The sequence below is a fragment of the Euleptes europaea genome, chromosome 13 (assembly GCF_029931775.1).
Source record: "Euleptes europaea isolate rEulEur1 chromosome 13, rEulEur1.hap1, whole genome shotgun sequence".
Lineage (NCBI taxonomy): Eukaryota > Metazoa > Chordata > Lepidosauria > Squamata > Sphaerodactylidae > Euleptes > Euleptes europaea.
Window position 1 is genome coordinate 55,853,181 of NC_079324.1, and position 13,752 is coordinate 55,866,932.

The 13,752-nt window shown below is 47.5% G+C and overlaps 1 protein-coding gene across 2 annotated transcripts in view; it reads right to left on the reverse strand.

The window, feature by feature from the left end:
- The window catches only part of ULK1 (unc-51 like autophagy activating kinase 1), a 107,728-nt gene that overhangs the window by 50,568 nt on the left and 43,408 nt on the right, over positions 1-13,752 (reverse strand). For both annotated transcript variants that reach the window (XM_056859320.1, XM_056859319.1), the window contains exons 8-9: positions 13,528-13,629; positions 4,301-4,359 (exon numbers count right to left, since the gene is read on the reverse strand). In XM_056859320.1, the coding sequence (XP_056715298.1) occupies positions 4,301-4,359; positions 13,528-13,629 (161 nt within the window). The remainder of the gene's footprint in view (positions 1-4,300; positions 4,360-13,527; positions 13,630-13,752) is intronic.

Genomic DNA, 13,752 nt, shown 5'->3' on the forward strand with positions numbered 1-13,752 from the left:
AAATCTAGCTGTTCTACTCCATAGCTGCCCTCTGAAACTATCTGCTTAAAATGGCACTGGGACACACTATACAGAACAGGTCAGCCTTTCTTTCTGACATTCGTTTTCTGCATGCACGGGCATTTTTCTTTCCTTTTCTTTTTTCCAAATGCTGCTCTCTGAACTTGCAGTCCAGGGAAAATAAAAGTCGCCAAACAGAAAGGGCTCCCCCCCACCTTTTTGGGTAATATACCCAGGCATGGCAGAGACCTGTCTAGAAGACAGAGTGGGGGAAAATACCCAAGCTGGCAGAGACAGTAAAAAGTTCTGCTCGGCCAAACCCAGGCCGCCTTGGCATTTGCTGTGTACACACAGCACGGCCGCTACCTGCCTGCCAGACTTTTCCACTTCTGCTTGGCGGGGTCAGGCAAGGTAACGGGGCGGTCACCCTACACCGACCCGGTCCTTTGAGGCTAACCCGCCCCACTCAGATGGGCAGGATCCTGTACCTTCTGGGACTGACCTCTTTTTTCCACTTAGAAACATAGGCATAAACAACTATTTGCCAAGAGTTAATATTTGCGGCACATTTTCAGCTTTTGTCTTTTTCTCCAAGTGAACCCTCCAGCTAAGGACACCGGCATGGGGTTGGGGGGAAGGAACCCCACACGAGTTAAAGCAACTGGAGAATTCCCAAGACTGCCTTTTCAGAGCCGCACCTGGCTGCTATTCAGAGACTTTCAAGGCTCTCTTGTTCGGAGAGGTTGTCCGTCTCCCGCGCCCCCCCAACAAAGAAACCCACAAGCTTCTCACAGGCAGTTCCTAGAAACCGGCAAGCAGCTGCAAGTCAAATGCCTTGGCCTCCAGAGGTGGAGCCAAAAGGAAATTTGCCAGCCGGGATGCACATGAGAGGCGGCGTTGCTGACACGTGGAATGTTAGAAGAGGAAGCGTCGGGCGCTTCCCCTCCCACCCCTACACCGCATGCTCTCCTAATGCACAGCTGCTTCCATGAGACACGCAGCAGCCGGCGGTTCAGAAGATAAACATGGCCTTAATGGATCTCGATGGCATTCCAGGTGGTCCCACCCTATGCTTCTCTGACAGCGGCAGAGCCTCTGGGCACTCACAAACTGGGGAGGAAGGTTTTCCCGTCCTGCGGCTTTGGGTGCTGGAGACTGCCTTGCTAAATGGCAAGCTGCTTCTCTGCAAAGATAAGCAGTGGAGGGGGGGAGCCAGCGTGGTGTGGTGGTTAAAAGCTGTGGTTTGCAGCGGTGGACTCTGATCTGGAGAACCAGGTTTGATTCCCCACTCCTCCACAGGAGTGGTGGACACTAATCTGGTGAACTGGATTGGTTTCCCCACTCCTCCACATGAAGCCAGCTGGGTGACCTTGGGCAAGCCACAGCTCTCTTAGAGCTCTCTCAGCTCCACCTACCTCACAGGGTGTCTGTTGCGGGGAGGGGAAGGGAAGGTGATTGTAAGCCAGTTTTATTCTTCCTTAAGTGGTAGAGAAAGTCGGCATTTAAAAACCAACTATTATTATTATTATTATTATTATTATTATTATTCATTCATTCTTCCCCCTACTCAAGAGGAATCATAGAGTTGGAAGGGACCACCCAAGTGAGCAGCCATGGCACACACATGAAGCTGCCTTATACTGAACCAGACCTTCTGTCCATCAAGGTCAGTATTGTCTACTCAGATTGGCAGCGGCTCTCCAGGGTCTCTCACATGGCCTACTTACTTACTGCCTGGTCCTTTCGTCTGGAGATGTCAGGCCTCAAACCTTCTGCATACAAAGCAGAGGCTCTGCCACTGAGCCACAGCCACTCTTTTCTACTAAGCCACAAGCCCTCCCCAGCAAGGTGATTTGAACCGGAGTCTCTCAGATCCCAGCCATTATACCACCCTGGCTCTCATCTGCATCACAGTGGTGAGGAAATGGGCTCTCAATGAAAGCCTACATTCAGTTATCTCACTGCACAGAATAGAAACAACAATGTTCACATTTCCCCCCTTTCTTCCATGTCGTTCAGAACATAAGAAAGGCCCTGCTGGATCAGACCAAGGCCCATCAAGTCCAGCAGCCTGTTCACCCAGTGGCCAACCAGATGCCTCTAGGAAGCCCCCAAACAAGACGACTACAGCAGCACCATCCTGCCTGTGTTCCTTTACAGCACCTAAGATAAAAGGCATGCTCCTCTGATCCTGGAGAGAATAGGTTTGCATCATGACTAATATCCATTTTCACTAGCAGCCATGGATAGTATTATAAGAGAGGGAGAAAAGCTTCTCCCTGTCCACTCTCTCCATACCATGCATAATTTTATAGACCTTGATCATGTCTCCAAGCTAAAGAGCCCTAAGCGTTTCAACAGCTCCTCATAGGGCAGATGCTCTAGCCCCCTGATCACTTTTCATAAACAAAGGATTTTACTAAGTGGAGGAGGGGGTAGGCTTGTTCATCCTCACAACAGCCCTCACAACAAAGGTTGGGAAATTCCTGGAGATTTTGGGGGTGGAGCCTGGAGAGGACAGGGTTTTGGAAGGGGAGGGACCTCAGCAGAGTACAATGCCATAGACTCATAAGAACATAAAAAAAGGCCCTGCTGGATCAGACCAAGGCCCATCAAGTCCAGCAGCCTGTTCACATAGTGGCCAACCAGGTGCCTCTAGGAAGCCCAGAAACAAGACAGCTGCAGCAGCATTGTCCTGCCCGTGTTCCAAAGCACCTAATATCATAGGCATGCTCCTCTGATCCTGGAGATAATAGGTATGCATTGTGACTAGTATCCATTTTACTAGTACTTTAAACAGGACGGCCCATGACGCTAGGGTCTCCATGAGTCAGAAGCAACTTGACGGCACTTCACACACACACCCACATGACCCTTCAGGGGTCACGCGGGGACCACTGAGAGCTGATGAAGAGGCTGTTCCCAGCCTCTACCGAAATCTGCACATTCTCATCTCTCCAACATTTGTTTCCTCAAGCCCTAGTCACTTGAAAAAGAAAAACACACTGCCTGCACATTTGTTTGGGGTGATGAAGACGTTCTGTTTCAGGTCGGGTAATTAAAATAGCAAACTTATTCAGCTCCCAGCCAAGGGCTTCCCCACCTCAGAATGGCATCTGTCTGTGTCAGCAAAACAGGAGCTTCTACAAAACACAGAACTTCACCCACTTACTTAGGTGGGGAGAACTTGTGTACAATAAGGGGACGCCGCCAGAACCCAATCCCTCATCTCGAATGCTCCCCCCCCATAACATTTAGCATCACGTGCCCCATGCTGTATGTGATGGAGCTTTGAACACATGAACACACGAAGCTGCCTTCTACTGAATCAGACTCCTTGGACCATCAAAGTCAGTATTGTCTACTCAGACCGGCAGCGGCTCTCCAGGGGTCCACATCACTTACTTGCCTAGTCCCTTTAACTGGAGATGCCGGGGATTGAACCTGGGACCTTCTGCATGCCAAGCAAATGCTCTGCCTCTGAGCCACGGCCCCTCTCCAAGGCTCTCCAGGGTCTCAGGCAAAGATCTTTCACATCACCTACTGCATGATCCTAGGAGCCCCGTGGCGCAGAGTGTTAAGCTACAGTACTGCAGTCAAAAGCTCTGCTCACGACCTGAGTTCGATCCCAACGGAAGTTGGTTTCAGGTAGCCGGCTCAAGGTTGACTCAGCCTTCCATCCTTCCAAGGTCGGTGAAATAAGTACCAAGCTTGCTGGGGGTAAAGGGAAGATGACTGGGGAAGGCACTGGCAAACCACCCCGCAAACAAAGTCTGCCCTGGAAACGTCGGGATGTGACGTCACCCCATGGGTCAGGAATGACCCGGTGCTTGCACAGGGGACCTTTACCTTATACTGCATGATCTTACTGCAGGGGATTGAACCTGGGACCTTCTGCATGCCAAGCAGATGTTCTACTGGTGTGCTCCAGCCCCTCCCCTAACAACGCTCAAGATTAGTGGAGATGGCAGGCTTTGGAGGGGCTGAGCTGGGCTGAGCAGGCAAAGGCTTCGGCACCCAGCATCATTCAACCCTCCTTCCTCCACCCCACTTAATAACAACAACAACAACACAGGGAGACTGTTCTTTATGCTCCGGGACGAGGTCACTTCGGGTAATCGAGTTTCAGCTTGCCAGCCTGCCTCTGGGCATCATTCCTGGCAAACGAGCCGGGAGTCTGGTTGCCAAGAATTTCAAAACATGCAGAGTCGAGTGCACGAGGGGACAGGTGTACGAGCAAATGGGGCATGCAGGGGCAGGGTGGGGAGGGGGGGAATAGCGGCGTCGGAAGAATGCTTACTTGGGCATTAACGTCTTGTTTTTCTCGTAGAAGAGTCGGAGATCTTGAGGGCTGCTGGCCTGCAAAGAAGGGGGGCAAAGAGGAGAAAAAGAAAAGTCATCAACAAGTGCACGCAACTGCCTGGAAAGTTACGGAGTCCCTACTTTAATACCTGGTGACTTCCAGGGCCTGGATTCACTGCTCCACGCTAATAAAAGGCAAATTCCTTGCTCACTATACATATAGGCAACATGCTTTGCAATTTATTTAGAACATGTCTCTGCCACCTCTCCATTTGGATACCTGGTAACATCCAGGGCCTGAATTCACTGCTCCACGCTAATAAAAGGCAAATTCCTTGCTCGCTATACATATATGCAACATGCTTTGCAATTTATTTAGAACATGTCTCTGCCACCTCCCCATTTAGATACCTGGTAACTTCCAGGGCCTGGATTCACTGCTCAAAGGCCAATTCCTTGCTCGCTACACATATATGCAGCATGCTTTGCGGTTTATTTAGAACATGTCTCTGCCACCTCTCCATTTGGATACCTGGTAACTTCCAGGGCCTGGATTCACTGCTCTGCGCTAATAAAAGGCAAATTCTTTCCTCTGCATGCATATATGCAACATGCTTCACAATTTATTTACTTATTTAGAACACGTCTATGCCACCTCTCCAGAGTCCTGCTCCAGGCAGCTTACAATTAAAAACCGCAGGATAAAACGCAAGCCATTAGACACAGGCAGCATAAAATCTACCTGTAAATCATTTATATGTTCCAGTAACTGGGGAAGGGGCAAAGAGCTGGTAAGGACCCTGAGGGCACATCAGCTGCTGAAAATCTAGCTTGGCTTTGGAAATTTCTGCAGCACTTCCCAGTTTCAGGACTAGAAACTTGATTTTTATCCCCCCCCCCAATAATAAACAGAGATTTATGTTAAAGCTGCTTAGTTCTAACCAGAAATATCCTTTTTTCATTAATGCAAGTCGTAAGACACTTTGTGCCCCAGAATTATAACAAACACCGCTGCCACCCACACCATTGTTGCTAGTTGCTACAATTAAACTGCATTTATTTCATCTTGATTCGAGTCCAGTAACTTGTTAGAGACTGACAAGATTTTCGGGGTATATACTTTTAAGAGCCAAAGCTCTCTTTGTAAGATCTGACGAAGCGAACGCTGGCTCTCAAAAGAATATGCCCTGAAAATCTTGTCTGCCTCTAAGGTGCTACTGGACTCAATTCTAGATTTCTACTGCAGATCAACACAGCTACTCTCCTGGAACTACTTCTTTAATCCCTATCACGCCTTTCTTCCTAAAAGTGCCACGGTTATTTCGTTTTATCTTCACAACAACCCTGTGAGGTAGGTTGGATGACGAGAGAGTAAAGGTGCTTACAAGCTTAGCGATAAAACTGGGAGTCACAGTAGATTTCGGTCCCTTGCAGAGAGCCCGGCTTCCTCCCGCATGCACAACATAAATCAGGGGCGTGGAACTCAACTGAGACAAGGGCCGGAAATGTCATAAATGTCACTTGGCCGGGCAGCACCATGCCTCGCCAGCCCAGATCGAGAGTGGAGGGGGTCGATGGCTTGAGGGCCAAATAAGAGCTCTCAAGGGGCCAGATCTGGCCCACGGGCCTTACGTTTGACACCCGATATAAATGACTGCTGTCCTTATCTGCAAATTGAACACTGGTTGGGTTGTCAGTCTTGCCTGCTCTTCCGGTGGACTCTCTCTGTCTTTCTCTCTTTTTTTAATGTCACAGGTACATTTATTCATTGAACTGGTCACATCAGCTTGAACGTGACTTACATCGCAACCAAAGATCACCAGGACAAAACAGATGTGAAAACAGACCAAATCCACCGCTACTGCAGCTGGCTGGAGTCCAGTCCCGCGACAACGACAACAGCCATTTCTTTAAACGTTTATCCAACAGCAAAAAGCCACGACCGTCTGTCATTTCGGCACGCTACCGAAGGAGACAGAAGCGGATGCCGAATGCATCGAAGCCCCGAAGGCCCACAGCTCAGTTTGGATGATCCCCCAAACCCCACTTTGGAACGCAGCAAGAAGCTGTGAGCCTGTCTCCCCGCCCCCCAACATGCACAGGTTTCCCCTCCATTTCCAGCCCGAAATAACCAGAGTTCGCCACGACTTACACATTGTACAACTGCTGATGGCGGCCAAGCTCCAAGCCACGGTTCGCTAATCCTCTTCCAAATAGGGTTTGAGATCAAGGTTGGGAAATTAAGCTAGTGATAATTTGTACAAATTGCTTTTGCAATCTAGATTCGGAGGGGAAAGAAGAGAGCCAGGGAGTGGACAGTACGTTCCCCGTACTCCAAACCATCAAAACTGAGCCAATGAGAAGTACAGAGTGTTGCACTGAGGTGATTAAAGTCGGTCTGTACAGTGGTTAGAGTATCAGATAAGGAACTTGAAGGCCCAGGTTCAAATCCTCCCTCAGCTATGAAAGTGCCTGGGGTAACCCTTACCCAGAGAATTACTCTCCCAGCCTATCCTACTGCACGGGGTTATTGTGAGGATAGCGTGGGATAAACCCATGGATGCTTCCTTAGGGTCTCTGGAGGAAAAACAGGAAATGCAACTGCAATAGCTATTAAATTACAAAATAAAAAATAGGGAGACCAGTAGAAAAATATCTCAAAACCCATCTCCCTATTTTATAGTTATGTCGAGGCTCATGGTTAACAAATAGAAAGTGAAAAACCAGACAATAGTTAGTGGTATTATAATGTAACTTCAATTTTTTAAAAAGGTAAAGGTCCCCTGGTTCATTCCTGACCCATTAGGTGATGTCACATCACGACATTTACTAGGCAGACTTTGTTTACGGGGTGGTTTGCCAATTTGTTAACATATTAACTAGATATAGATAGCGATCATTTTTCGAATATGTTATCTGTGCCACTCGCCCAAATACTGAAATGCAAAGTGACGTCGTCTGCTTGATTTGCATTAGAATTTTTATCTTCAGTTTTTTAATGATACGTTAGATACTTATATTTCCCCCCTTTCCCTGTTTTCCTTTTGTACCCCTTTTATACTTTATATAACAAAAAAAAATTGGGGGGAGGAAACATCTTCCTCTTCTCAATTTGTACTTCATAAAGCATAACACCATGCAGCAAGCTTTGGACCAAAAAAAAAAAAAAGGGGGGGGGGAAAGCACACCGGCAACAACCACATCAGAGAGATGAGCATGTAAACTAGAGAAACACATGACCTGTGCATCTGTTAATTGATACAAACATTTGAATTAGAGGGAAAGACCATTGCTTTCAGGGAGAATCAAATTAACCATTCAACAGCCTTCAGCCAATCTGTTTAGAGGGATCACAAATCTCATTAATCTCATTCACCCTCGTAGCTTCCACGGCTTTAATGTCGAGCCACCGTTCGCCACACATAAGGCTCGGCCCAATGTCGACGTCTGGCCAGCGGGGAATGTATCTTTGGGTGGCCACAATTCTGGCCGAACTGAAATTTCGGCAGTGATAGTTGCAATAAAAAATAAGGGAGCTTCAAGCAGCTCAGATATTTGGCCACGGGCTCCATAAACCTTCCCCTTTCACGCAACGTTTTGTCTGGTTTGGCTCGTATTCCTTTGCCTTTCTTGGCAGCAGCTTCAGTACCGATTATTTTCAAAAGAGGGATTTTTCCCCCCTAGCAGGGTATGTGATCCAAACCAATGAGGGACCACGTAGCCAGAGTGAGGACATCATGGCACCTCATAGCCTATCAGACGGCAACATGTAACAACATCACCAAGCCAAGTAAGAGCAAGGACAATGTTTCCTGCCCTTGCTCTGAATGGGAGAACAATTTTCATACTATTCAAATACTCCTCCCATGATCATCACCACCTGGAATTAAAAAGATCACGATGGGTAGCCGTGTTAGTCTGTCACTAGCAGTAGAAAAGAGCCAGAGTCCAGTAGCACCTTAAAGATGAACAAAATTTCTGGCAGGGTATGAGCTTTCGTGAGCCACCGCTCACTTCTTCAGCTCATACCCGGCCAGAAATTTTGTTAGTCTTTAAGGTGCTACTGGACCTCTTGCTCTTTTCTACTGGAATTTAAAAGCCTCTCTTTTCCCCCTCCACACACGCGACCTCCCCTTCAAAACCACAGCCTGAGCATTTACATTCTCTAAAAGGAAAAAAAGAAAAGTCTGCAAAAACAAAGACACCACAGAATTTCCACACTTGGAGTCCCAGTTAATCCAGTGCTGCAGGAAGCTGGTAAATGCTAAAATCTCGGCTTGGCATCAGTTCTCATTCATCTGGATGGAAAAATACTCCAGCCTGTTCCATAAACATTGCAGGAAGAAAGGTCTGAGACCCAGCCCTCTTACCTACAGACCAGGTTTCCAAAGAACGGGACATGCCTTTGCAGTATTTTTGGAAGGCTATGCCACCCCACCCCTTGATACTTCGATCCCTGAGCATGCACGCTGCACCTGCCAGACACTAACACAAGAATGTGGGAAGCCTCGTGTGGGATCGAATGCAAAGGAACCATCATTTGAGAGCAAGGCATCTATATCCCGTTACACCAGAGGAGGGAGGGGGTGTCAGAGCAGCAGCCAGATCCCTCTCTGGGTTCTTCCTGGAGTCACAAGCTATTTTGAACAAGGCGTCTGCAGAACCACTTATCAGGCACAGGCCCATACGCCCTATTCGTAACACAATCATTCGAAATGAGCAGACTTCTGCCCAAAAGGCTTAGAGGGCACCTTGGGTCAGCAAACGCCGAGAAATCCAGCCTGAAAGCTAAAACGAGATAGGGAAATGAAGGGATCTGGTATTTACGAGCTTCTCTAATAGAACAGGGTTTTTTGGATATGGATACCTTTCCCTCCCTTGGTTTTGGGGTCACTGCTTTGTTTGCATATTGACCTGCGATTCTGAGCAGCCCGATTACAGCCAACTCTGCAGGCTGAGCTCGTTCTGCTGCCCCTTCATGAGATCATGTCGAATCAGCATTTCCCCGTCTCCCAACAGAGACTGTTTACTCAAAGGACGGCCTCTCAACCTGGAGCCTCCTGCTTCGGCTGCAACTCTGAGCAAACCATCCAGCCCAGTCGCAGATGGAACTCAAAGCCAAAACAAAGGAGACGATAACGACGGATCGCCCTTATTCCAAAGACTGTCATTAAACCGGTTATACGCAATATTCTTAATACACAATCCTGCGATGTTAAACACACTGAACCTCGTATAGGTTTCAACTGCCGAAATAAAAGGAATGTCGAAACACTTTACTTTAGCAGGATCGCTTTCTCGCTGTTTATATCAGGACTCGACAAGTCCCAGGTGCCAGGGCGCCGAGAAATCCCATCGCGGCGCCTGATCTTCCTGTAAGTCATTTACCGAAAGAGCCTCTTGGTGATTCTCAAAGCTTATTTAGGTAAGGGACAGAGGTTAGCTTTTTGTTGGGATAACAACTACAGCGTCCCCGTAATTATTTATTGACTATAAGGCTTTTGTTACAGCTTTAAAAATGACGATAAACTGTGAAGAGTGTAGGATTAGGCTTTGGGGTAACAATCGTGACAAAGTGTGGTTGTTAAAATATAAAAACCATGAAAGCTGACAAATAAGTCTGGCTCCTAAATTTTTGGGGTGGCTCCTAACGCTGAAGGCAACTTGTCAAGGCCGACGTTCCCTGACCTGGATCGCCCAGGCTAGCCTGATCGCATCAGATCTCAGAAGCTAAGCAGGGTCGACCCTGGCTAGTATTGGGATGTGAGGCCTCCAAGGAATAACAGGGTCATGCCGCAGAGACAGGCCATGGCAAACCACCGTGAAATGTCTCCTACCCTGAAAACCCACAAGGCTGCCATAGGTCAGCTGTGACTTAACGGCAAAAAATACTAATAATAAAGTTCACAAAACTGAAGGTGGTGGGCAACAGATTCAAGAATGACAAAAGGAAGTATTTCCATATTCAACGAGTAATTAAATTGTGGGATTCACTGCTGGCGAATGTAGTGATAGCCAGTAGCCAGCTGCCATGTTAGAATCCTCTCATATTCTTCTATCAGCCATTTTATATAGTAGATATAAGATAATTCCTCTCAGCGACGGGTGTTGTCCACGCATGATTGGGGTACCTGAACACTTAATTCATGTCTTACTGCACCGTACGTTTTACTTGAGGCAGAGGAATATCAGACTTCTGTTGTCGAATGCTCAGAATTTTTCAGACCAGTACTTGGTGGTGTATCTTTTATCAGACGGAAATTCTTTTATTACTCAACAAGTAGCCAGATACCTGCTAGCTGTATCAAGGATACGCGAACTGCTTGTACGTGCTCCCAGATAATGTGACCAGCAATGTTATTTTAATGCTTCTATAGACTTTTTGTCATCTTATTTATAACTAGGGTGAAGTAAATGCCTAATAAGGGTGATGATAATGATAGCTTCTAGCATAGATGGCTCTCCAAGGGGGTTAAGAAAGGTTCATGAAATATAAACCCCACTGTTGGCTTTCCGAAACTGGAAGAGAGTCACTATTGTGTGTCGAAATGGCTTGAACATTTGCATAAAACTCACTGGGCCAGTATTCATTGCCTAGCATTTGTAATGTTTGCTTAAGAAGGTCTTTGAAGGACAAGAAAGTTATCAGCAACAGCGCTTTGGGCTCTATGACTCATTTGGCTACTTAGTTAGCATAAACGTTGGTGGAGTATCTTATAGAAGATTCTCCCTCCCTTCTCGTTTGCATGACCTAGGTCAAGGCTGGAAAGTAATCTGCCCAAAACGATATGAGGTGACCGTCACCTTGGAATGTCCCAATTTCAAATATATGTCCCCCAGTGGTCTCAACTGTAATATTGAGACTGGGCATGCAATGAAATGAAAATGATAGACTCATAGAGTTGGAAGGGGCCACACAGGCCCACCTAGTCCAACCCCCTGCTTAATGCAGGATCAGCCTAGAGCATCCCCGACAAGTGTTTGTCCAGCCTCTGCTTAAAGACTGCCAGTGAGGGGGAGCTCACCACCTCCCTAGGTAGACAATTCCACTGTTGAACAACTCTTACTGTAAAAGCAATTTCCCTTAATAGCCAGCCGGTACCTTTCCGCCCTCAATTTAAACCCATTATTGCGAGTCCTCTCCTCTGCTGCCAACAAGAACACCTCCCTGCCCTCTTCTAAGTGGCAGCCCTTCAAATAATTAAAGAGAGCAATCATGTCCCCTCTCAACCTCCTCTTCTCCAGACTAAACATTCCCAACTCCCAATTCTTACATACTTACATACAATTCTTACATACTTAAGAATTACATACTTAAGTCTTACATACTTTCCCCCCTAATATCCAGCTGGTACCTTTCTGCTCGCAATTTAAACCCACTATTGTGAGTCTTATCCACTGCTGTCAACAGGAACAGCTCCCAGCCCTCCTCTAAGTGACAGCCCTTCAAATACTTCAAGAGAGCAATCACGTTCCCCCTCCACCTCCTCTTCTGATGCTTGTTTGTAACCAAGAATTTGGGGGGGGGGGAGGATTACTTATTTATTATTTATTTCATTTATCCCGCCTTTCACCCCAATGGGGACCCAGGGTGGTTTACATCATTCTCCTCCCCTCCATTTTATCTTCACAACAACCCTGGAGGTAAGTTAGGCTGAGCGGGCATGACCCACCCAAGGTCACCCAGCAAGTATCCATGGCACAAATGAGGAGTCAAACCTGTACGTCCCAGATCCTAGCCCAACACTTCAACCACTACACCACGCTAAGGAAATCATTTAGGATCTTCTTGGGCTCCTGAGCTTGGCTCCGTTCCCAGCTTTCATTTTAAAAACAAATATATAAACCAGTCTCTTGTTCTGAGAGATCCAGAGTGACAAACCAAACTGTATGAGCAGTATTCTGCCCAACTGCTCAGAGGGAAGGAGCCACCCTCTATTTTACCATTACAACAATCCCCCGAGGTAGGTCTGCCCGAGACCAAAGATGGGCCTAAGGCTACCTGCTGAGTTTCATGGCTGTGGAGAAATGAACCTGAAGCCTCTCTCCCTAGCAGATTCATGCAGGATTCTGGAGAGGTGGCATAAAATTTTTTCCTAAATAAATAGCCTAAAACTCTAACCGCTGTGCCACACTGGCTCCTATGCAGCCTTTATCTCCTAGGAAACATTCCCGAAGGAAAATGTGCATATTTGGTATATTTTTATCCAACCCTTCCTCCGAGAAGCTCAATGTGGTATACGTGGTTCGCCTGTCCTCCAGATTACCCTCAAACAAAGAAGTGAGGTAGTTATACGGTTGCCAACCCCCAGGTGGGGCCTGGTGACCTCCCAGAATTACAACTGGTCACCAGACTATAGAGATCATTTCCCCTGGAGAAAAGGGTTGTTTTGGACTCGATGGCATTGTACCCTGCCAAGTTCCCTCCCCTCCTCAAACCGCCCCCTCCCCAGGCTTCACTGCCAAATCTCCAGGAATTTCCCAACCACAGTTGGCCACCCTAGGGGGCTCAAGCCAAGTGACCACAGTCATCCAACAACAGTTCGATAGTGAACACGGATTTGAACCTGGGCTCCCCAACTAATCCAACATACTAGCCACTAGCCACAAGCAGAAATGGTGGAACCCCTGTAGCAACGGCCACACCCTACCTTACACAAATTTCCTCATGCCCAAATTAAATCCTTGTTTACAAGTGCACACATGCACACATTTCTTAGAACATAAGAAAGGCCATGCTGGATCAGATCAAGCCCCATCCAGCAGTCTGTTCACACAATGGCCAACCAGGTGCCTCTAGGAAGCCCACAAACAAGACGACTGGAGCAGCATTATTCTGCCTGTGTTCCACAGCACCTGATATAATAGGCCTGCTCCTCTGATCCTGGAGCGAATAGGCATGCATCATGACTAGTAACCATGAATACCCCTCTCCTCCATGAACATGTCCATTCCTTGTGTTGCTTTCATAAGATCAAAGAAGCCCCCCCACACACACACACACACTCCATGGCCCTTGATCAGCTAAAGAAGCTTCGTCCAAGCATGAAAGGACAGGATACGAGTCTTGGTAGAGGACGATTCCAGAAGAGGGATAATGACACCCAAGTAGAAGGCTGGTCCCCTCTGAAGGTCAAGCTGACCCTCCTCAGGCGAATTGTGGGAAGCAGTCGGGCGACTGGGAACCCAGAATGGGAGCCTGTTATGAACCACCAAATAACTCACCTGGAAGGGTGCTTTTCCCGTCAGACACTGGTAAATGATGGTGCCAATACTCCACAGGTCAGCTTTGGCGTCATAGTGTTGTGACATGATGACTTCTGGGGCCTGCGGTGGGGGGAACAGAACATTAATTTTCATTTAATGCCTCGGCTTCCAAATCCCACCCCCTTTCTTGGTAGCTGTGAAAGGAACTGAGCGCCTGCCCTCCTCTCCCCCCTCTCCAATTAG